We start from the raw sequence: 25,231 nt of genomic DNA on the forward strand, positions 1-25,231 counted from the left end.
GCTCCTCATTCCTCAGCAGAGAGGAGACTTACTGTTAGCTCCTCATTCCTCAGCAGAGGGGAGACTGACTGTTAGCTCCTCATTCCTCAGCAGAGAGGGGAGACTGACTGTTAGCTCCTCATTCCTCAGCAGAGGGGAGACTGACTGTTAGCTCCTCATTCCTCAGCAGAGGGGAGACTGACTGTTAGCTCCTCATTCCTCAGCAGAGGGGAGACTGACTGTTAGCGCCTCATTCCTCAGCAGAGGAGAGACTGACTGTTAGCTCCTCATTCCTCAGCAGAGATGGGAGACTGACTGTTAGCTCCTCATTCCTCAGCAGAGAGGGGAGACTGACTGTTAGCTCCTCATTCCTCAGCAGAGGAGAGACTGACTGTTAGCTCCTCATTCCTCAGCAGAGATGGGAGACTGACTGTTAGCTCCTCATTCCTCAGCAGAGAGGGGAGACTGACTGTTAGCTCCTCATTCCTCAGCAGAGAGGGGAGACTGACTGTTAGCTCCTCATTCCTCAGCAGAGGGGAGACTGACTGTTAGCTCCTCATTCCTCAGCAGAGAGGGGAGACTGACTGTTAGCTCCTCATTCCTCAGCAGAGAGGAGACTGACTGTTAGCTCCTCATTCCTCAGCAGAGAGGGGAGACTGACTGTTAGCTCCTCATTCCTCAGCAGAGAGGAGACTGACTGTTAGCTCCTCATTCCTCAGCAGAGAGGGGAGACTGACTGTTAGCTCCTCATTCCTCAGCAGAGAGGAGACTGACTGTTAGCTCCTCATTCCTCAGCAGAGAGGAGAGACTGACTGTTAGCTCCTCATTCCTCAGCAGAGAGGGGAGACTGACTGTTAGCTCCTCATTCCTCAGCAGAGAGGGGAGACTGACTGTTAGCTCCTCATTCCTCAGCAGAGAGGGGAGACTGACTGTTAGCTCCTCATTCCTCAGCAGAGAGGGGAGACTGACTGTTAGCTCCTCATTCCTCAGCAGAGAGGGGAGACTGACTGTTAGCTCCTCATTCCTCAGCAGAGGGGAGACTGACTGTTAGCTCCTCATTCCTCAGCAGAGGGGAGACTGACTGTTAGCTCCTCATTCCTCAGCAGAGAGGGGAGACTGACTGTTAGCTCCTCATTCCTCAGCAGAGGGGAGACTGACTGTTAGCTCCTCATTCCTCAGCAGAGAGGGGAGACTGACTGTTAGCTCCTCATTCCTCAGCAGAGAGGGGAGACTGACTGTTAGCTCCTCATTCCTCAGCAGAGAGGGGAGACTGACTGTTAGCTCCTCATTCCTCAGCAGAGGGGAGACTGACTGTTAGCTCCTCATTCCTCAGCAGAGGGGAGACTGACTGTTAGCTCCTCATTCCTCAGCAGAGGGGAGACTGACTGTTAGCTCCTCATTCCTCTGCAGAGAGGGGAGACTGACTGTTAGCTCCTCATTCCTCAGCAGAGAGGGGAGACTGACTGTTAGCTCCTCATTCCTCAGCAGAGAGGGGAGACTGACTGTTAGCTCCTCATTCCTCAGCAGAGAGGGGAGACTGACTGTTAGCTCCTCATTCCTCAGCAGAGAGGAGACTGACTGTTAGCTCCTCATTCCTCTGACTGGAGGACTAACAGTAATCGGAGGAGATGCCAGGCAGACCAGGGTTGAGTCCTAAATGGTGCTCTATTCCCTATGGGCCCTGGTCAAAAGTAGTGCACTATTTAGGGAATAGGGTATCACAGCCCAAAAGTGGCTCCTAGCTCCCACTCCCTGAGGAATGTGTGTTAGACAGACCGGCTGGAAGGCTACGTCAGGACACTCCAGTTCCTGGAAGTCTCTGATCTGTAGTTGGCCAGTTGTCTAGTTGGCTACAGAACCACAGTGTAGGTGGTGGCGTCAGGTGGAATGAATGGGTCGGCCTCAAAAATGCAATTAGATTTATTTGATTTAAAACATTATTTTAAAAGGCAGGTCCATTTAAGAACAAATTCTTAGCGATGTCCCAACAGACAAGATGTCAATAAAGATGTATGTGTGTGGAACTACCAAACACGGCGTGACACGTCCCATGTCCTCACCCTCTGATGAAGGAAGACCAGTAGCTATTGAAACAGTTTCATGGCTGTGATGTGAGGACACAGCAGGGAATCTATGCTGTGATGTGAGGACACAGCAGGGAATCTATGCTGTGATGTGAGGACACAGCAGGGAATCTGTTTCCCCCAGCAGCCTGTGCTACGCCTGCTCCATGCCAGTAGAGAGGCTGTAGGTCCTCTCTGTTGTTTCAGCTGTGTAGCTCGCCTCTCCGCCAGTCGATATCCTCCTGTAGCCTTCTCCTCCTAGATAGTAGCGGTTATTATAGTTTAGGACTGAGGCCTGTAGGCGGGAGCTCCTCCTGTGTTGTTTCTGCTGTGTGGCTGTGGCTCCCCTCCGTCTTCAGGGATAGCTGAGCTCATTAGAAGGTTGAGTAACAAGTCACCAGGGAGAAGAAGAATCTGTCCTTCTCCTGCTCCCTCCTCCTCTCCTCCTCCTCCTCTCCTCCCTCCCTTATCCTCTCTTCCTCCTCCTCTCCTCCCTCCCTTATCCTCTCCTCCTCCTCCTCTCCTCCCTCTCTTATCCTCTCCTCCTCCTCCTCTCCTCCCTCCCTTATCCTCTCCTCCTCCTCCTCCTCCTCCTCATCCAAGTAGCCCCAGTACCACCTCTTCCTCCTCCTGCCCGATCATCCTCCTCTCTGTAGGGCTAAAATCTCAAATCCACGATGCAGAGAACGCAGACGGAATCCAGACATTAAAACGGAATTCAACAATATTCAGAAATGTATTGAACATAGTAGGGAATCAACTCAATGTATTGAACATAGTAGAGAATCAACTCAATGTATTGAACATAGTAGGGAATCAACTCAATGTTGATTCCCTACTATGAGAACCTGAGCCCTAGGACCATACGTCAGGACTACCGGGCATGATGACACCTTGCTGTCCCCAGTCCGCCTGGCCTTGCTGCTATTCCAGTTTCAACTGTTCTGCCTGCGGTTACGAAACCCCTACCTGTCCCAGACCTGCTGTTTTCAACTCTTAATGATCGGCTATGAAAAGCCAACTGAGAGACCTGAGCCCTAGGACCATACGTCGGGACTACCGGCCGTGGTGACTCCTTGCTGTCCCCAGTCCGCCTGGCCTTGCTGCTATTCCAGTTTCAACTGTTCTGCCTGCGGTTATGGAACCCCTACCTGTCCCAGACCTGCTGTTTTCAACTCTTAATGATCGGCTATGAAAAGCCAACTGAGATTTATTCCTGATTATTATTTGACCATGCTTGTCACTTATGAACATTTTTGAACATCTTGGCATGGTTCTGTTATAATCTTCACCCGGCACAGCCAGAAGAGGACTGGCCACCCCTCATAGCCTGGTTCCTCTCTAGGTTTCTTCCTAGGTTTTCGCCTTTCTAGGGAGTTTTTCCTAGCCACCGTGCTTCTACACCTGCATTACTAGCTGTTTGGGGTTTTAGGCTGGGTTTCTGTACAGCACTTCGAGATATTAGCTGATGTAAGAAGGGCTATATAAAATAAAATTGATTGATTGATTGATGTATTGAACATAGTAGGGAATCAACTCAATGTATTGAACATAGTAGGGAATCAACTCAATGTATTGAACATAGTAGGGAATCAACTCAATGTATTGAACATAGTAGAGAATCAACTCAATGTATTGAACATAGTAGAGAATCAACTCAATGTATTGAACATAGTAGAGAATCAACTCAATGTATTGAACATAGTAGGGAATCAACTCAATGTATTGAACATAGTAGAGAATCAACTCAATGTATTGAACTTAGAATGCATCAGTGATTCGTATTTCCTGCAACTTTCTGAAGAGGCAACTATAATGCCCCTGTCTGTGTGTGGTGTACCGGTCTACTACTTTATGTAGCCGTTAGCAATGATGCTAATGAAAAGTCTTCTGGTAGATGGACAGGCTTTCCCAAAAACCTTCTCATTTAAATGTTAACTATGCCTATGCTTACCTGGCAGAATGATGTCATGATGATTTGCATCAATCCAGTGGGTATTTGTTTAGCTAACTCTACTATCACGCTAAACAACAGCCTCTTGCCAGGTGCTCACTGGAATTAAAGGGTAATTACACAAAAAAACTAGTGGTCTCCCTATGTGGTTTAAGTATTGTTGTGGACTTAAAACATCCAATTTAGTTGTTTTTCTATTAAAAAGGTGTGATTTTGAAAGCGGAAACCTGAAAAAAAGAAACAGAGAAAACAGAATTTGGGGAAAAACTACGGAATCAGTCAAAAAAAGAAATGATTGTATAGGGGCCTATAGCTGCACTGAACAGAGGTATTTTGGTTATAGCACTGAGTAAATACAAGGTTCATGATTACATTCTTTCACTGTCCCCTGGCTTTAGTCTATATTAGGAGTTATTGGGAGTAGAAATGGCTATTTTAAAAACACATTGCTCTGTTGTTAGTATCAAGTCAACGAGACAATTCTGTTTACACTGCCCTGCTTAGAGGGGGGCAACTGCCGGGCGCAACCTCCGGAGGTGGTGTGCGAGACCTGAGGTTCACATTACAATAATGCCTCTTGAGAATCGAGATCTTTTTGAGAATCTCTCAAACTTCTCCTTAATTCTCGTCAATGAGAATAGACCCTTGGCTTTCATTCGACACAAATCTGAGGTGCTCCTATGAACTTGGCATGTTATTGCTGATGGGGATTTTTACATGGAAATGCCCATTTCAGACCCTCCTGTCCCTCTTCCCTCGGAATGTTGCTGTGGTTCTGATCTTCAGATTGATATTGGGTAATGTATGCTATGGTTGGCCCTCTGACAGGTTAGTAGTGGTCCTATGGAGGTTGGAAGAGGAGAGGGAGGTTGGAAGAGGAGAGGGAGGTTGGAGGAATAGAGGGAAGGTTGGAGGAATAGAGGGAAGGTTGGAGGAATAGAGGGAGGTTGGAGGAATAGAGGGAAGGTTGGAGAAAGTGAGGGAGGTTGGAGGAATAGAGGGAAGGTTGGAGGAATAGAGGGAAGGTTGGAGGAATAGAGGGAAGGTTGGAGGAATAGAGGGAGGTTGGAGGAATAGAGGGAGGTTGGAGGAATAGAGGGAAGGTTGGAGAAAGTGAGGGAGGTTGGAGGAATAGAGGGAAGGTTGGAAGAGGAGAGGGAGGTTGGAGGAGGAGAGGGAGGTTGGAGGAAGTGAGGGAAGGTTGGAGAAAGTGAGGGAGGTTGGAGGAATAGAGGGAAGGTTGGAGGAATAGAGGGAGGTTGGAGGAATAGAGGGAAGGTTGGAGGAATAGAGGGAAGGTTGGAGGAATAGAGGGAGGTTGGAGGAATAGAGGGAAGGTTGGAGGAATAGAGGGAAGGTTGGAGGAATAGAGGGAGGTTGGAGGAATAGAGGGAGGTTGGAGGAATAGAGGGAAGGTTGGAGGAATAGAGGGAAGGTTGGAGGAATAGAGGGAGGTTGGAGGAATAGAGGGAGGTTGGAGGAATAGAGGGAGGTTGGAGGAATAGAGGGAAGGTTGGAGGAATAGAGGGAAGGTTGGAGGAGGAGAGGGAGGTTGGAGGAGGAGAGGGAGGTTGGAGGAATAGAGGGAAGGTTGGAGGAATAGAGGGAAGGTTGGAGGAATAGAGGGAAGGTTGGAGGAATAGAGGGAGGTTGGAGGAATAGAGGGAAGGTTGGAGGAATAGAGGGAAGGTTGGAGGAGGAGAGGGAAGGTTGGAGGAATAGAGGGAAGGTTGGAGGAATAGAGGGAGGTTGGAGGAAGAGAGGGAGGTTGGAGGAGGAGAGGGAGGTTGGAGGAATAGAGGGAGGTTGTAGGAATAGAGGGAGGTTGGAAGAGTAGAGGGAAGGTTGGAGGAATAGAGGGAAGGTTGGAGGAGGAGAGGGAGGTTGGAAGAGTAGAGGGAAGGTTGGAGGAATAGAGGGAAGGTTGGAGGAGGAGAGGGAAGGTTGGAGGAATAGAGGGAGGTGGGAGGAATAGAGGGAGGTTGGAGGAGGAGAGGGAAGGTTGGAGGAATAGAGGGAGGGTTGGAGGAATAGAGGGAAGGTTGGAGGAATAGAGGGAGGGTTGGAGGAATAGAGGGAGGTTGGAGGAATAGAGGGAGGTTGGAGGAATAGAGGGAAGGTTGGAGGAATAGAGGGAGGTTGGAGGAATAGAGGGAGGTGGGAGGAATAGAGGGAGGTTGGAGGAATAGAGGGAGGTTGGAGGAATAGAGGGAGGTTGGAGGAATAGAGGGAAGGTTGGAGGAATAGAGGGAGGTGGGAGGAATAGAGGGAGGTTGGAGGAGGAGAGGGAAGGTTGGAGGAGGAGAGGGAGGTTGTAGGAATAGAGGGAGGTTGGAGGAGGAGAGGGAAGGTTGGAGGAATAGAGGGAAGGTTGGAGGAATAGAGGGAAGGTTGGAGGAATAGAGGGAGGTTGGAGGAATAGAGGGAAGGTTGGAGGAATAGAGGGAGGTGGGAGGAATAGAGGGAGGTTGGAGGAATAGAGGGAGGTTGGAGGAATAGAGGGAGGTTGGAGGAATAGAGGGAGGTTGGAGGAGGAGAGGGAAGGTTGGAGGAATAGAGGGAAGGTTGGAGGAATAGAGGGAAGGTTGGAGGAGGAGAGGGAGGTTGGAGGAATAGAGGGAGGGTTGGAGGAATAGAGGGAAGGTTGGAGGAATAGAGGGAAGGTTGGAGGAATAGAGGGAAGGTTGGAGGAATAGAGGGAAGGTTGGAGGAATAGAGGGAGGTTGGAGGAATAGAGGGAAGGTTGGAGAAAGTGAGGGAGGTTGGAGGAATAGAGGGAAGGTTGGAAGAGGAGAGGGAGGTTGGAGGAGGAGAGGGAGGTTGGAGGAGGAGAGGGAAGGTTGGAGAAAGTGAGGGAGGTTGGAGAAATAGAGGGAAGGTTGGAGGAATAGAGGGAAGGTTGGAGGAATAGAGGGAGGTTGGAGGAATAGAGGGAGGTTGGAGGAATAGAGGGAAGGTTGGAGGAATAGAGGGAAGGTTGGAGGAATAGAGGGAAGGTTGGAGGAATAGAGGGAGGTTGGAGGAATAGAGGGAAGGTTGGAGGAATAGAGGGAAGGTTGGAGGAATAGAGGGAAGGTTGGAGGAATAGAGGGAGGTTGGAGGAATAGAGGGAGGTTGGAGGAATAGAGGGAGGTTGGAGGAATAGAGGGAGGTTGGAGGAATAGAGGGAAGGTTGGAGGAATAGAGGGAAGGTTGGAGGAATAGAGGGAGGTTGGAGGAATAGAGGGAGGTTGGAGGAATAGAGGGAAGGTTGGAGGAATAGAGGGAAGGTTGGAGGAATAGAGGGAAGGTTGGAGGAGGAGAGGGAGGTTGGAGGAATAGAGGGAAGGTTGGAGGAATAGAGGGAAGGTTGGAGGAATAGAGGGAAGATTGGAGGAATAGAGGGAGGTTGGAGGAAGAGAGGGAGGTTGGAGGAGGAGAGGGAAGGTTGGAGGAATAGAGGGAAGGTTGGAGGAATAGAGGGAAGGTTGGAGGAGGAGAGGGAGGTTGGAGGAATAGAGGGAGGTTGAAGGAATAGAGGGAAGGTTGGAGGAATAGAGGGAAGGTTGGAGGAATAGAGGGAAGGTTGGAGGAATAGAGGGAGGTTGGAGGAAGAGAGGGAGGTTGGAGGAGGAGAGGGAGGTTGGAGGAATAGAGGGAGGTTGTAGGAATAGAGGGAGGTTGGAAGAGTAGAGGGAAGGTTGGAGGAATAGAGGGAAGGTTGGAGGAGGAGAGGGAGTTTGGAAGAGTAGAGGGAAGTTTGGAGGAATAGAGGGAAGGTTGGAGGAGGAGAGGGAAGGTTGGAGGAATAGAGGGAGGTGGGAGGAATAGAGGGAGGTTGGAGGAGGAGAGGGAAGGTTGGAGGAATAGAGGGAGGGTTGGAGGAATAGAGGGAAGGTTGGAGGAATAGAGGGAGGGTTGGAGGAATAGAGGGAGGTTGGAGGAATAGAGGGAAGGTTGGAGGAATAGAGGGAGGTGGGAGGAATAGAGGGAGGTTGGAGGAATAGAGGGAGGTTGGAGGAATAGAGGGAGGTTGGAGGAATAGAGGGAAGGTTGGAGGAATAGAGGGAGGTGGGAGGAATAGAGGGAGGTTGGAGGAGGAGAGGGAAGGTTGGAGGAGGAGAGGGAGGTTGGAGGAGGAGAGGGAGGTTGGAGGAGGAGAGGGAAGGTTGGAGGAATAGAGGGAAGGTTGGAGGAATAGAGGGAAGGTTGGAGGAATAGAGGGAAGGTTGGAGGAATAGAGGGAGGTGGGAGGAATAGAGGGAGGTTGGAGGAATAGAGGGAGGTTGGAGGAATAGAGGGAGGTTGGAGGAGGAGAGGGAAGGTTGGAGGAATAGAGGGAAGGTTGGAGGAATAGAGGGAAGGTTGGAGGAGGAGAGGGAGGTTGGAGGAATAGAGGGAGGGTTGGAGGAATAGAGGGAGGTTGGAGGAATAGAGGGAAGGTTGGAGGGATAGAGGGAAGGTTGGAGGAATAGAGGGAGGGTTGGAGGAATAGAGGGAGGTTGGAGGAATAGAGGGAATGTTGGAGGAATAGAGGGAGGTGGGAGGAATAGAGGGAGGTGGGAGGAATAGAGGGAGGTTGGAGGAATAGAGGGAGGTTGGAGGAGGAGAGGGAAGGTTGGAGGAATAGAGGGAAGGTTGGAGGAGGAGAGGGAGGTTGGAGGAAGAGAGGGAGGTTGGAGGAGGAGAGGGAGGTTGGAGGAGGAGAGGGAAGGTTGGAGGAGGAGAGGGAAGGTTGGAGGAATAGAGGGAGGTTGGAGGAGGAGAGGGAAGGTTGGAGGAATAGAGGGAGGTTGGAGGAGGAGAGGGAAGGTTGGAGGAATAGAGGGAGGTTGGAGGAGGAGAGGGAAGGTTGGAGGAATAGAGGGAAGGTTGGAGGAGGAGAGGGAAGGTTGGAGGAGGAGAGGGAAGGTTGGAGGAATAGAGGGAGGTTGGAGGAGGAGAGGGAAGGTTGGAGGAGGAGAGGGAGGTTGGAGGAATAGAGGGAGGTTGGAGGAGGAGAGGGAAGGTTGGAGGAATAGAGGGAAGGTTGGAGGAGGAGAGGGAGGTTGGAGGAGGAGAGGGAAGGTTGGAGGAGGAGAGGGAAGGTTGGAGGAGGAGAGGGAAGGTTGGAGGAGGAGAGGGAAGGTTGGAGGAGGAGAGGGAAGGTTGGAGGAGGAGAGGGAAGGTTGGAGGAGGAGAGGGAGGTTGGAGGAGGAGAGGGAGGTTGGAGGAGGAGAGGGAAGGTTGGAGGAGGAGAGGGAGGTTGGAGGAGGAGAGGGAAGGTTGGAGGAGGAGAGGGAGGTTGGAGGAATAGAGGGAAGGTTGGAGGAATAGAGGGAAGGTTGGAGGAGGAGAGGGAGGTTGGAGGAGGAGAGGGAAGGTTGGAGGAGGAGAGGGAGGTTGGAGGAAGTGAGGGAAGGTTGGAGGAAGTGAGGGAAGGTTGGAGGAGGAGAGGGAGGTGGGAGGTTGGAGGAGGAGAGGGAGGTGGGAGGTTGGAGGAGGAGAGGAAAACAGCGTATTTCCAGACAGGCATGCAGCAGGAGTGTGTGTTTGTGTCAGGGCTGGGCTCAATTCCAATTGAAGGCAGTCAATTCAGGAAGTGATTTGAATAAAACAATTCAGACATTGAAAAAACTTAAATAAATAGCTTCTACATTTCAGTTTATTGAGAAGTCATTAATAATAAATGCAATTTTTTTTCAATTATTTAATTGTAGTTTACTTCCTGAATTGACTGCCTTCCATTGGAATTGAGCCCAGCCCTGCTGTGTGCATAGATGTGAGCGCATTAACTGTTTGTCCAGTATCCACCCCTCTACCTTCACTATGTTTGATATAAGAACCAACCATGTGACATCAAGTCACACCCAGAGATAGAAGAGCACTTCTGCTGTCTGGGAGGCCTACTGATCCCAGAACAGATCTCAGCCCTGCACGTTCCCCAGGCTATCTACTGATCCCAGAACAGATCTCAGCCCTGCACGTTCCCCAGGCTACCTACTGATCTCAGAACAGATCTCAGCCCTGCACGTTCCCCAGGCTATCTACTGATCTCAGAACAGATCTCAGCCCTGCACGTTCCCCAGGCTATCTACTGATCTCAGAACAGATCTCAGCCCTGCACGTTCCCCAGGCTATCTACTGATCTCAGAACAGATCTCAGCCCTGCACGTTCCCCAGGCTATCTACTGATCTCAGAACAGATCTCAGCCCTGCACGTTCCCCAGGCTATCTACTGATCTCAGAACAGATCTCAGCCCTGCACGTTCCCCAGGCTATCTACTGATCTCAGAGCAGATCTCAGCCCTGCACGTTCCCCAGGCTACCTACTGATCTCAGAGCAGATCTTGGCTCTGCTCAGACCTGCTGGGGAGGTTCAGGGTGGTGTACATTCCCCAGGCTACCTACTGATCTCAGAGCAGATCTCAGCCCTGCACGTTTCACAGGCTATCTACTGATCTCAGAGCAGATCTTGGCTCTGCTCAGACCTGCTGGGGAGGTTCAGGGTGGTGTACATTCCCCAGGCTACCTACTGATCTCAGAACAGATCTCAGCCCTGCACGTTCCCCAGGCTCCTGCTGATCTCAGCCAAGTGTGTGTACCTTCCCCACGTGTCCTACAGTGATGTGAGCCCTAACTCCAAATCCAACTCCAGCCCCAGCAAAATGCAACGTGTAGTCAGTGTATCTTCTCCAGAGCCTCCCCATCCCCCAGCCCCTAGCACCCAGGCCCCTAGCACCCAGCCCCCAGCCCCTAGCACCCAGCCCCCAGGCCCTAGCACCCAGCCCCCAGGCCCCTAGCACCCAGCCCCCAGCCCCTAGCCCCCAGCCCCTAGCCCCTAGCACCCAGCCCCCAGGCCCTCGCCCCCAGCCCCTAGCCCCCAGCCCCTAGCCCCCAGGCCCTAGCCCCCAGGCCCTAGCCCCCAGCCCCTAGCCCACAGCCCACAGCCCACAGCACCCAGCCCAGAACGTCCTTCATCTCGTTCCCCCCTCGAAGCCCACAGATGTAGAGGCGACCCAAGCCTCAGCCCTTCACCAGTTCTCCTCTAGCCACAGCCCAGATGACAGCCCTGCTATCCACAGCTCTCCTCTAATCGTTGGCTGGGTCTCCTCTAGCCACAGCCCAGATGACAGCCCTGCTATCCACAGCTCTCCTCTAATCGTTGGCTGGGTCTCCTCTAGCCACAGCCCAGATGACAGCCCTGCTATCCACAGCTCTCCTCTAATCGTTGGCTGGGTGAGCCTTTTCACTCTACAGTAGGGATGGTTTTCACTCTGCCTCTAGGGAGGGAGGGAGCAACACCGCTTTCCAGGAATAGGACAGGGGGGGAACAGAGGTTTACAGGATGGCCCAAGGCCCAGTCCTCTTAATCCCCTAATGGCCTGCACAGTAAATGAGGTTGTGTTCCGAGTTTGTACCTTGGTTTATCCCAGTATTGTCTGTGTCTCTAGTTCTCCCATCCTGATGAATTGAAGTGGTCCTGTTCTGATGAGGAGGACTCAGACATCTGGCTGCTCCAAAATCAGATCCCACTCTGGGTTAACCAGTAGTGATAATACTATATACAGTGCCTTCGGAAAGTATTCAGACCCTTTGACTTTTTCCACATTTTTGTTACGTTACAGCCTTATTCTAAAATAGCTTAAATAAATACAAATCCTCAGCAATCTATACAGAATACCCCATAATGACAAAGCGAAAGCAGGTTTTTAGAAATGTTTGCCTCGATCCTGACTAGTCTCCCAGTCCCTGCTGCTGAAAAACATCCCCACAGCATGATGCTGCCACCACCATGCTTCACCGTAGGGATGGTGCCAGGTTTCCTCCAGACATGACGCTTGGCATTCAGGCCAAAGAGTTCAATCTAGGTTTCATCAGACCAGAGAATCTTGTTTCTCATGGTCTGTCCTTTAGGTGCCTTTTGGCAAACTCCAAGCGGGCTGTCATGTGCCTTTTACTGAGGATTGGCTTCCGTCTGGTCACTTTAGCATAAAGGTCTGATTGGTGGAGTGCTGCAGAGATGGTTGTCCTTCTGGAAGGTTCTCCCATCTCCACAGAGGAACTTTGGAGCGCTGTCAGAGTGACATTCGGGTTCTTGGTCACCTCCCGGACCAAGGCCCTTCTCCCCTGATTGCTCAGTTTGGCCGGGCGGCCAGCTCTAGGAAGTGTCTTGGTGGTTCCAAACTTCATCCTTTTAAGAATGATGGAGGCCACTGTGTTCTTGTGGACATTCAATGCTTCAGAAATGTTTTGGTACCCTTCCCCAGATCTGTGCCTCGACACAATCCTGTCTCGGAGCCCTACGGACAATTCCATCGACCTCATGGCTTGGTTTTTGTTCTGACATGCACTGTCAACTGTGGGATATATATAATAATACTACCCACTTACCAATGTTATGAAGTTGTCTTTAGCTAGCCCAGATAGGTTCCCAATCTCCCATCCTCATAACTAGCTACCAAGAAGCCATTTCAGGCTATCAATAACGTTAGAGTAGCTGGCTTGTCTAACTATAGGTATCTGCCAAAATAAAGGAAACACCAACATAAAGTGTCTTAATAGGGCGTTGGGCCACCACGAGCCACCAGAACAGCTTCAATGCGCCTTGGTATAGATTCTACAAGTGTCTGGAACTCTATTGGAGGGATGCGACACCATTCTTCCACCAGAAATTCAATCATTTGGTGTTTTGTTGATGATGGTGGAAAACGCTGTCTCAGGCGCCGCTCCAGAATCTTCCATAAGTGTTCAATTGGGTTGAGATCTGGTGACTGAGACGGCCATGGCATATGGTTTACATAGTTTTCATGCTCATCAAACCATTCAGTGACCACTCGTGCCCTGTGGATGGCGGCATTGTCATCCTATGGGGGCATAGCCATGGTAGCCAAAATAATGGCCTGCCGAGCATTTTTATACATGACCCTAAGCATGATGGGATGTTCATTTCCATTATTTTGGCAGTTACCTGTATCTTAGCTGGCGTGCCTGCTGGCAAGGTTGGTAGACTTTAGAAAAGCAAGCAATAACTAAATGTGCTTAATAAGACTCACATTCCTTTCAATATTTTACCCAGATTTTAGCAGAGATGCAGAGAAGCACATTTCGTTTCTTTAAAAAACAGAAAGACCAGTCAGGAGGACACAGACAGCTGAAGAGGTATACTGAGATATGAAGAGAAATATACATGTCTTTGACATATAATTAAGCTTAATGATTATGGCTCTAGATTGAATGAAAATGGTTTCAGGTGTTTGAAAAATGCAAAATTGTGCCCACTCTGAGTTTTGGGGTGCCCAGTGTCGAAAAGGTTGAAATTATGGAATTATGATTATTTAGATGAATGATTAAAGCAAGTGATCTGATAGGTTCTGGAGACACATAGACATGGATTGAAGTCAGTGGCCAGGTGTTCATCAGTTAGGTGGACTTGCTCCAGGGATGTTACCATGGAGATGCAGGGTTCCCATTGGAGATGAATGAGAGGGACTGATATGCTCGTCAAGCTACAACTCACGCCCGGTAGCTAACTGTACGCTGTGTGTGTTTCAGATGGATCAGCTGTCAGACGAGGAGCTGGACCACTCCGAGGGAGGAGAGGAGGAGGACAGTGACAAAGAAGATCAGGATCTAGACAAGATGTTTGGAGCCTGGCTGGGAGAGCTGGATAAACTCACACAGGTAACTAAACCTAACTCACACTGGTAACTAACCCTAACTCACACTTAACTAACCCTAACTCACACTTAACTAACCCTAACTCACACAGGTAACTAACCCTAACTCACACAGGTAACTAACCCTAACTCACATTTAACTAACCCCAACTCACATTTAACTAACCCTAACTCACACTGGTAACTAACCCTAACTCACACAGGTAACTAACCCTAACTCACACAGGTAACTAACCCTAACTCACACTTAACTAACCCTAACTCACATTTAACTAACCCTAACTCACACTGAACTAACCCTAACTCACACTGGTAACTAACCCTAACTCACACTGGTAACTAACCCTAACTCACACTGGTAACTAACCCTAACTCACACAGGTAACTAACCCTAACTCACACTGGTAACTAACCCTAACTCGCACAGGTAACTAACCCTAACTCACACTTAACTAACCCTAACTCACACTTAACTAACCCTAACTCACACAGGTAACTAACCCTAACTCACACAGGTAACTAACCCTAACTCACATTTAACTAACCCTAACTCACATTTAACTAACCCTAACTCACACAGGTAACTAACCCTAACTCACACTTAACTAACCCTAACTCACATTTAACTAACCCTAACTCACATTTAACTAACCCTAACTCACACTGAACTAACCCTAACTCACACTGGTAACTAACCCTAACTCACACTGGTAACTAACCCTAACTCACACAGGTAATTAACCCTAACTCACACAGGTAACTAACCCTAACTCACACTTAACTAACCCTAACTCACATTTAACTAACCCTAACTCACATTTAACTAACCCTAACTCACACTGAACTAACCCTAACTCACACTGGTAACTAACCCTAACTCACACTGGTAACTAACCCTAACTCACACTGGTAACTAACCCTAACTCACACTGGTAACTAACCCCAACTCACACAGGTAACTAACCCTAACTCACACTGGTAACTAACCCTAACTCACACTGGTAACTAACCCTAACTCACACTGGTAACTAACCCTAACTCACACTGGTAACTAACCCTAACTCACACTGGTAACTAACCCTAACTCACACTTATCTAACCCTAACTCACATTTAACTAACCCTAACTCACACTGGTAACTAACCCTAACAGGTAACTAACCCCAACTCACACAGGTAACTAACAGGTAACTAACCCTAACTCACACTGGTAACTAACCCTAACTCACACTGGTAACTAACCCTAACTCACACTGGTAACTAACCCTAACTCACACTGAACTAACCCTAACTCACACTGGTAACTAACCCTAACTCACACTGGTAACTAACCCTAACAGGTAACTAACCCCAACTCACACAGGTAACTAACCCTAACTCACACTGGTAACTAAGCCTAACTCACACTGGTAACTAACCCTAACAGGTAACTAACCCCAACTCACACAGGTAACTAACAGGTAACTAAGCCTAACTCACACTGGTAACTAAGCCTAACTCACACTGGTAACTAACCCTAACTCACACTGGTAACTAACCCTAACTCACACTGGTAACTAACCCTAACTCACACTGGTAACTAACCCTAACTCACACTGGTAACTAACCCTAACTCACACTGGTAACTAACCCTAACTCACACTGGTAACTAACCCTAACTCACACTGGTAACTAACCTTAACCCTAACAGGTAACTAACCCTAACAGGTAACTAACCCTAACAGGTAACTAACTAATATATTATGTGGACATTCAGTGATGTTATATGGATTATTTTGTGACCATTTATATTCAGCATTATAACTACCTTCTTAGTGGGTGGTATTTTCATATGATTGTGGGAAATACGGTCTGTCTCTCCCCTGTACAGAGTCTGGATGATGGGAAACCAGAGACGGTCCAGAAGGCCCCTCAGAAAGCCCCTCTCAGACAGGAGACCAACAGTCTGTTCTCTCTCCCTGTACAGAGTCTGGATGATGGGAAACCAGAGACGGTCCAGAAGGCCCCTCAGAAAGCCCCTCTCAGACAGGAGACCAACAGTCTGTTCTCTCTCCCTGTACAGAGTCTGGATGATGGGAAACCAGAGACGGTCCAGAAGGCCCCTCAGAAAGCCCCTCTCAGACAGGAGACCAACAGTCTGTTCTCTCTCCCTGTACAGAGTCTGGATGATGGGAAACCAGAGACGGTCCAGAAGGCCCCTCAGAAAGCCCCTCTCAGACAGGAGACCAACAGTCTGTTCTCTCTCCCTGTACAGAGTCTGGATGATGGGAAACCAGAGACGGTCCAGAAGGCCCCTCAGAAAGCCCCTCTCAGACAGGAGACCAACATGGCTAGCTTCTGCAACCGCTTCTCCATATACAACATCAACGGTATTAATACAGCCTACATAATATAGCTGCAAGCAGCCATGGCCTGGTTCAAACTATGGTCCCATAGCGCCACCATCAGGCAGCCATGGCGTGGTTCAAACTATGGCCCCATAGCGCCACCATCAGGCAGCCATGGCGTGGTTCATACTATGGTCCCATAGCGCCACCATCAGGCAGCCATGGCGTGGTTCAAACTATGGCCCCATAGCGCCACCATCAGGCAGCCATGGCGTGGTTCAAACTATGGCCCCATAGCGCCACCATCAGGCAGCCATGGCGCCACCATCAGGGCATATTGGGCTCTCCCTAAAGCAGGGCTCGGTAACCTTTATCACTGGAAGATACACTACCAGTCAAAAGTTTGGACACACCTACTCATTCAAGGGTTTTTCTTTATTTTTAAAAATGTTTTACATTGTAGAATAATAGTGAAGACATCAACACTATGAAATAACCCATTTGGAATCATGTAGTAACCAAAAAAAGTATTCAACAAATCAAAATATATTTTATATTTGAGATTCTTCAAATAGCCACCCTTTGCCTTGATGACAGCTTTGCGCACACTTGGCATTCTCTCAAACAGCTTCATGAGGAATGCTTTTCCAACAGTCTTGAAAGAGTTCCCACATATCCTGAGCACTTGTTGGCTGCTTTTCCTTCACTCTGCGGTCCGACTCATCCCCAAACCATCTCAATTCGGTTGAGGTCAGGTGATTGTGGAGGCCAGGTCATCTGATGCAGCACTCCATCACTCTCCTTCTTGGTCAAATAGCCCTTACACAGCCTGGAGGTGTGTTGGGTCATTGTCCTGTTGAAAAACAAATGATAGTCCCACTAAGCCCAAACCAGATGGGATGGCGGTTCTTTGTTTCTTTACTTTACTTTTATAAATGAGAAATTAGCACATTCAGACAGGCCTCCATTCAGACAGGCCTCCATTCAGACAGGCCTCCATTCAGACAGGCCGCCATTCAGACAGGCCTCCATTCAGACAGGCCTAGTCTGCAAACTTGAAGCAACAGAAACTTAACCTGCAGCAGGTAATGTTTTGGTACATGTCAAGAACAGAATAAAAGTACGAAGGTTTTATTGTCCTGTAGATTGTAATTGTCCCAATATTTCCAAACCTATCTGCGGTCCTTCAGCACCTCTGGCCTGGAAAGCGACTATATTGTTTTGGAGAAGGTGGTCATATCTCCTGTTTTGATTACAATGGCCTCACTGTTTAGCTGCTCTTGGTATGAGGCTATAATCACAAGGTTTTCTGGGTCGCCTTCCTTTTTTCCCCTTTCACACAATCCCCCCTCGGTGAGCCTTTAAAACAGCTAAATACACACTGGTATTATGAACAGATTTTCTTACAAATTAAATGAATGAATAAATAAATAGCATAACTTACCAGTTCTGTGTGATTTCTGCTGCTGTGCCTCTGAGCAGGTCTTAACGATATTAGGGCAGTAGGATGACAGGACTGTCTTCCGGCAGTAGGATGACAGGACTGTCTTCGGTCAGTCAGACGGCAGTGATGAAGTTCCTGCTTGAAAACACCTGCTCGCACAGTTAAGTTGACCGAACGATTGAGATGATGCCAAATGCATTTCTCTTCATGTTGCCATAGCTGTCGGGAAAGCCATTCCACATGTCAAATACAAGCTGATCTTGTTTCTGAAGGTCTTGGATTTCTTTCCATTTGTGATTTTGAGTCAGAGTGTCCGTGCGAGACTTTCCAGGTACGTTCTCAGGCCTTTGAATTTTTACACCCGTATGTTCTTGTCCAGTTCCAGTTCTAGCCGTGGTTGGCTCACTCCCTGGAGTCCGTCAACATCACGGGTTGACACAAGGAATGATAGTCAAATCGTGCAGCAAATTATTGTTGGATTGTCAGAATGGAAACTTGCAGATTTGCGGTGTCAAATCGCAGTTGTTCTGCTGTGTGAATTATTTCAGGGATGGGAGACCAGGCGCCTGTCTCCAGAAGGGCAGTGGGTTTAACCCTTTTACCATTATTTTGTTTACCAACAAAATTGGACAACAAGGTTCAACACTTCCATCAACTCTGGCAGAAAATGTTTGTGTGCCTCTTGATGGATGATGCAATGAAACGTCATCAGCTTTTGATCCGACCATCTATGTAGGAAGCTCCTCTCCTCCTCCCCCCTTCTGTTGCCACAGACACCAGGTGGCTGGTTTTGATTTATTTGGCCTTTTAAACAGCCGAATCACAAACCACCTCTCCCTGTGTTTGTCCTTTCAGCAGTAATAACTCAACAAGTTCCTCTTGCGGACCCTCAGAGTTCCTGCAGAGCCGTGCTGTCTGTGCTATGTCATCAACATCACACGATAGAATAGGCTGCATTTATGTCCTTAATCTGCTGACTGCTAATGTCTCTTGCCATTTTCAGGGTCCTGTCCTTGACAGTATTTGCAGAAGATCTTACATGTTCTGAACTATTTCGTTTTTTGAAATGGGAATACAGCGTCTCGGATACTTTTATAAAGGAATATTTCAAGTACTCACCGTCTGTGAACCAGGGGTTGGAACCGGTTCAGGGAACGGAACCGGAAAATAACATTTTTAGAGGAACAGAATCAGAACCACCAACGAAAGTGGATCTATACTCTTCCGTTATTTTGAAAGCATGGGAACCGGTAAATTTTTTTTTATAATAATCTACGTTCTGGACATTTTTTTTCCCTACAATTTTTTTTCTGTCATTGAAACGTATTCCGGTGTCTGCCGGCCGGCCAGCTGAACCAATCCGCACTGATTGGTGAAGTCATTTAACGTCGAGCTAAATGTAAAATCAAGTAGATTTGAGGTTTAAAAAGGAACAGAAAGAAACGATGTAAACCGTAAAAAATAAATTTGGGGTTCAGAACGAAACAATCGATAAATAATTTCAGATCCAAACCCCTGTTGTGAATGACTTTACACATTCCACGAAGCTAGCAGCAGTGTTTGTATTTTACCATTTGATCCATTTTGAGAAGGTACCTCTGCTCTGTGCTTCAGCTCAGCAATGGCTCTCTTTCTGGCATCTCCAGGTGGATACTTTTCAGCAAATATAGTGTGTTGCTTTTGAAAATGTCTGTCGACATTGGATTTCTTGTTGTTGGCTAATTTCTCACTGCATATTAAGCAGTTGGCTATAAATGCATAAGATTCAGTCCATTCATCATTGAATTCTGTGTGTTCATCCTCAACTTTTCCATTTTTGGGGGCCATTTCTATACTATTTTCGTTGTTATGTCACCCTTAGGTCCTTTCATTGTAGGCTGCAGGGATGGTAACAGCCAAGCTAACTAGCAAAACCAGCACACACCACTTTCCCCGCCACTGATCCAAATCGACTTCTTGTGTTTCCGGCACACTGGATGCTATATTGCGTATTGCTGCCTTTTGCAGGCCGGAGTGAGAATTGCACACGTACAGTGCCTTCAGAAAGTATTCACACCCCTTGACGTTTGCCACATTTAGTTGTTACAGCCTAAATTTAAAATGGATTAAATTGCGATTTTGTGTCACTGATCTACACACAAGACCCCATAATGTCAAAGTGGAATTTAGTTTTTAGGATTTAATACAAATTAATAGAAATTTAAAAGCTGAAATGTCAATAAGTATTCAACCCCTTTGTTATGGCAAGACTAAATAAGTTCAGGAGTAAAAATGTGACCCACTGCCTCGACCCGGTCTTATGTAGCAAAATTAGAAATTGTGTTTTTTACATTGGATAAAAGTAGACTCCGAGCTACAAAATGTTATATACACTGAGGAACAATGGGAAAGTAATTCTGCTTTGAAAGTTGATAAACTTGTAACCCCACTTTTGAGAAAATGGCCCTTGAACGTTTTGGTACACCTTCTGGAGAGCTCTTCTTTGTCTACACCCATTCGGCATCGTTCACACCCTCTTAAGCCTTAGGCCCACCCATCTCTTTACAATAAGGAACAACTCCAGGTAAAAAAAAACACTATCTAGTCCCTGACCTATATCCTAATCTGACTTTGAAAGTGTCCAGATAAAAATATTTTCTAAATATCATCTCAAGGATGATAATTGGAAAAAGGATGCAAAGGGTCTGAATACTTATGTAAATAAGGTATTTTTGTTTTTTGTATTTTTATAAATGTGCAGAACATTTCTAAAACCCTGTTTTCACTTTGTCATTGTGGGATATTGTGTGTAAATTGATGAGGACAAATGTTAATTTCATCAATTTTAGAATAAGGCTGGAACGTAACAAAATGTGGAAAAAGTGAAGGGGTGTGAATATTTTCCGAATGCACTGTTAAAGAGATGCCGCTACTACCTCCGATGAGCCGTCAAACAGGCAAAGCGTCAATACAGGATTAAGTTCGAATCCTACTTTGCCAGCTCTGAAGCTCGTCGGATGTGACAGGGCTTTCAAAGTATCACGGATTACAAAGGGAAACCCAGCCGATAGCTGCCCAGAGCCTACCAGACAAGCTAAATGACTCTCTTGAACGTGTTTCCTTGCAGGTAACCATGGTTAACAGAGGAAGAACAATGATTTCAAGCACCACCCTCCTTTTAAAGCTTCCAGTCTGTTATTCTAACTCAATCAGCATGACATAGTGATCTCCAGCCTTGTCCTCGTCAACACTCTCACCTGTGTTAACGAGAGAATCACTGACATGATGGCAGCTGGTCCTTTTGTGGCAGGGCTGAAATGCAGTGGAAATGTTTTTGGGGGATTAAGTTCATTTTCATGGCAAAGAGGGACTTTGCAATTAATTGCAATTAATCTGATCACTCTTCATGACATTCTGGAGTATATGCAAATTGCCGTCAACTGAGGCAGCAGACTTGGTGAAAATTAGTGTTTGTCATTCTCAAAACTTTTGACCATGACTGTACATATTTCAAGCAGACCACCATAGTCCCTGTACCCAAGAACGCTAAGGTAACCTGTCTAAATGACTGTCGACCCGTAGCACTCACATCTGTAGCCATGAAATGCTTTCAAAGGCTCACACAACTTGATACATGGCATTTATGGATCAATGTCTCACAACGCAATATTTTCCACGCTAGCAACTCAAACAATATGGTACTGACCAATAAACATTCAAGTGGGCGTGACCTGGCACATAAATGCATATAAATCAGACACAGATGTTCATTTTTTACACAATGGTGCTATATCGGCACATACAGTATTTATATATTTTGATCTGTTCGAGTCAGAATTGGAATTTGGCACACATGCTCAGGGATGTCAGTCTAGCTGACCTGTAGAGTATGGTTGTTTGCCAGCATGGTGGCGCTGTTGGACAGGAAAAACAATTAATGCAAGCTCATTGGCTTATAGCAGCCATATTGTTTGCGCTAGAGTCTTGGAAAAATATTTCATTTGAAGACATCCAAAGATTCTTCTGGAGAATAAGGCGTTTAAAGTAGTCAACATGGTTGAAAATTGTCCAAAATACATCAAAAGCGTATTGCATGATCTGTTTTGATTTTGAGTTCTGATATTTGGCAAGCGTCGTAAAGAATACAGAAGTAGCTCTTCAGGGAAATGTGTCCAATTTGTCCTGGTGGTGGTGCTATGGGGCCAAAGCTTGAACCCCGGCATTGCTTCTTGCAGCTATATTTGTTGTTTTTGTTGTTAATGTTGTTGTTAATGTTGTTGTTGTTGTTCTTCCAGAGGCTCTAAACCAGGGCGGAGACGGTGTAGATCTGGATTCCCTGATGGCAGACCTGTGTTCCATAGAGCAGGAGCTGAGCAAGCCCAATAGTGGCAAGAACAGGCTGGGTGTGCCAGGTGATGCTAAGCTGCGCCAGAAACCCCCCGCTGGCCGCAGCAGCAGCAGCACCAAGGTGCATGCTGGGAGCAGTGGAGGAGGCACCTCCAGCAGTGGGGGCAGCACCTCCAGCAGGTAAGCTATTGCTGAACTGTGGATATATTTATGTTTATGTTGAATATATCATTGATGTCACTGTTGTGTTGTGGTATTTATGTGATTATTTATTGATTATTTATCAATTTATCAAATATTTATTGATTTATCTCCTATCGGACTTTGTTTTTTCGTGTTGTCCGGGACAGTATGTATATTTATTTTGCTACTGCGTTTGACATGTCATTTCACCTCAGGGATTAATAAAGTACCCCTCTATCTATCCACCAGTACCCGGGCCTCACCAGCCTCCACGGTGGCAGCTCGCCACCGCCGCCCCATGGCCTCCAACCTGTCCCTGGATGATATCACGGCCCAGCTGGAGCAGGCTTCTCTCAGTATGGACGAGGCTGCCAGACAGAGCTCCCACTCCCTAGCTAGCGCCTCCACCTCTTCCTCCTCCTCCACCATGCGGAGGCCCGCCACCCACCACCACACCCACCGCAGGACGGGCTCCGTGGGGACGGTCAGCGAACACGCGGTCCGCTCCGTGTCCCACTCCTCCTGGTCGTCGGTGAACTCTGCGTCGGCCAGCAGCGTGGATTCTCTGGATAGTGTTCTCAGACCTTCGGAGCAGGACGGGGAAACACCCACGCCACAGGGGCCCAATCAGGGCCCCCCGGGCAGTACAGAGGTAGGCTACCTGCACACAGACACTAATACATCATGTACCGTTCAACCTTCACTGCATTCCTCTACAGCGATACAGACTGGACCAACTGGACCAACTGATCAACTGACAGAACCGGATTGAAGGACCATTAAATAAATATAACTAGTTTATCTCTTAACACTAGAACCGACTGCTCATTAATTTAATTTATTACATTGACATTGTTTTATGTCATGCCCCCCTCCATCCTTGGCTTTTCCTAAATAAGTCTGTATAACACACTGTCAGTGTTAGAATCTTAATATCGCAAACAGAACTGGAGTTAGAACCTGTTTTAGGAGGGCATGACATTTTTGTCCTACTCCCTACTACAGGGCCTAGAGAGAGAGAGGGGGAGAGAGATAGACGCACAGAGAGAGAGAGGGGGAGAGAGAGAGACGCACAGAGAGACAGAGGGGGAGAGAGAGAGACGCACAGAGAGAGAGAGGGGGAGAGAGAGAGAGACGCACAGAGAGAGAGAGGGGGAGAGAGAGAGAGACGCACAGAGAGAGAGGGGGAGAGAGAGAGAGACGCACAGAGAGAGAGAGAGAGAGAGACGCACAGAGAGAGGGGGAGAGAGAGAGACGCACAGAGAGAGAGGGGGAGAGAGAGGGGGAGAGAGAGACGCACAGAGAGAGAGAGACGCAGAGAGAGACACGCAGAGACACGCAGAGAGAGAGAGGGGAGAGAGAGACACGAGAGACAGACGGGGAGAGAGAGAGAGGAGAAACAGACACAGAGAGAGAGAGATATTGTTAGTGAAGGTGGAGAGAGAGAGAGAGAGGGGGATTATACATTTAGGTCATTTATCAGACGCTCTTATCCAGAGCGACTTACAGGAGCAATTAGGGTTAAGTGCCTTGCTTAAGGGCACATCGACAGATTTTTCACCTAGTCGGCTCGGGGATTAGAACCAGCGACCTTTCGGTTACTGGCACAACACTCTTACCCACTAAGCTACCTGCCGCGGGGAGGGAGGTAGGGGGGAGGGAGAGAGAGGTGGATGGTTTGTTAGTGAAGGTGGTTTGTTAGTGTAGGTTGAGAGAGACAGGGAGAGACAGGGAGAGAGAGGGGGATGGTTTGTTAGTGAAGGTGGAGAGAGAGAGGGAGGATGGTTTGTTAGTGAAGTTTGAGAGAGATGGTTTGTTAGTGAAGGTGGTTTGTTAGTGTAGGTTGAGAGAGACAGAGAGAGACAGGGAGAGAGAGGGGGATGGTTTGTTAGTGAAGGTGGAGAGAGAGAGGGAGGATGGTTTGTTAGTGAAGTTTGAGAGAGATGGTTTGTTAGTGAAGGTGGAGAGAGAGAGGGAGGGAGGGAGGGTGAAGGATGGTTTGTTAGTGAAGGTGGAGAGAGAGAGGGATGGTTTGTTAGTGAAGGTGGAGAGAGATGGTTTGTTAGTGTAGGTGGAGAGAGAGAGGGATGGTTTGTTAGTGAAGGTGGTTTGTTAGTGTAGGTTGAGAGAGACAGAGAGAGACAGGGAGAGAGAGGGGGATGGTTTGTTAGTGTAGGTGGAGAGAGAGGGGGATGGTTTGTTAGTGAAGGTGGAGAGAGAGATGGTTTGTTAGTGAAGGTGGAGAGAGAGAGGGATGGTTTGTTAGTGAAGGTGGAGAGAGATGGTTTGTTAGTGTAGGTGGAGAGAGCGAGAGAGGGATGGTTTGTTAGTGAAGGTGGAGAGAGAGAGAGGGGGATGGTTTGTTAGTGAAGGTGGAGAGAGGGATGGTTTGTTAGTGAAAGTGGAGAGAGAGGGAGGGAGAGAGAGAGGGAGAGAGGGAGAGAGAGGGATGGTTTGTTAGTGAAGGTGGAGAGAGAGATGGTTTGTTAGTGAAGGTGGAGAGAGAGGGGGAGGGAGGGAGGGAGAGAGGGATGGTTTGTTAGTGTAGGTGGAGAGAGCGAGAGAGGGGGAGGGAGAGAGAGAGGGATGGTTTGTTAGTGTAGGTAGAGAGAGGGGGAGAGAGGGGGGAGGGAGAGAGAGAGGGATGGTTTGTTATTGAAGGTGGAGAGAGAGATGGTTTGTTAGTGAAGGTGGAGAGAGAGAGATGGTTTGTTAGTGAAGGTGGAGAGAGAGCGAGAGAGAGAGAGGGATGGTTTGTTAGTGAAGCTGGAGAGAGAGAGGGAGAGAGAGAGAGGGGGGAGAGAGAGAGGGATGGTTTGTTAGTGTAGGTGGAGAGAGAGAGAGAGAGATGGTTTGTTAGTGAAGGTGGAGAGAGAGAGATGGTTTGTTAGTGAAGGTGGAGAGAGATGGTTTGTTAGTGAAGGGAGAGAGAGAGAGAGAGAGAGAGAGAGAGATAGAGAGAGAGAGAGAGAGAGAGAGAGAGAGGGGGGACACTGAAAGAGAGAGAGAGAACCAGATGTGCAGATTAAACAGGGGGAGGTCACAGACAGATTTGATTTGAAGCTGACTGACTGAGGGAGAGAGGATGTATCCCAATCGGCACCGTATTACCAATATAGCACACTACCTTTGACTAGAGCTATGGTTTAATGTAGTGCACTATATAGGGAATAGGGTGCTATTTGGGACACAGAGAAGGAGTGAGAGAGCACTGCAGTAACCCTGGTGTAAAGCTGCTTTCTGCCTGGTGGGCCTTGCTCAGATGTGATTCTGTTTAGTTCTCCTGAGGTTTAGGGATCAACAGTTAGTTTAGCTGTT

At 48.0% G+C, this 25,231-nt stretch overlaps 1 protein-coding gene across 1 annotated transcript in view; it reads left to right on the forward strand.

The window, feature by feature from the left end:
* Positions 1–25,231, forward strand: part of LOC311143677 (ras-associated and pleckstrin homology domains-containing protein 1-like) — a gene marked incomplete at its 3' end in the record, with an annotated part of 215,502 nt that overhangs the window by 112,767 nt on the left and 77,504 nt on the right. Inside the window, 4 exon segments of the mRNA XM_084179549.1 lie at positions 13,510–13,638; positions 15,888–16,002; positions 21,679–21,910; positions 22,163–22,565. Coding sequence (XP_084035675.1) covers positions 13,510–13,638; positions 15,888–16,002; positions 21,679–21,910; positions 22,163–22,565 — 879 coding nt within the window.

This window comes from Coregonus lavaretus (genome assembly GCF_964263955.1).
Source record: "Coregonus lavaretus genome assembly, chromosome: 16".
Taxonomy (NCBI): domain Eukaryota; kingdom Metazoa; phylum Chordata; class Actinopteri; order Salmoniformes; family Salmonidae; genus Coregonus; species Coregonus lavaretus.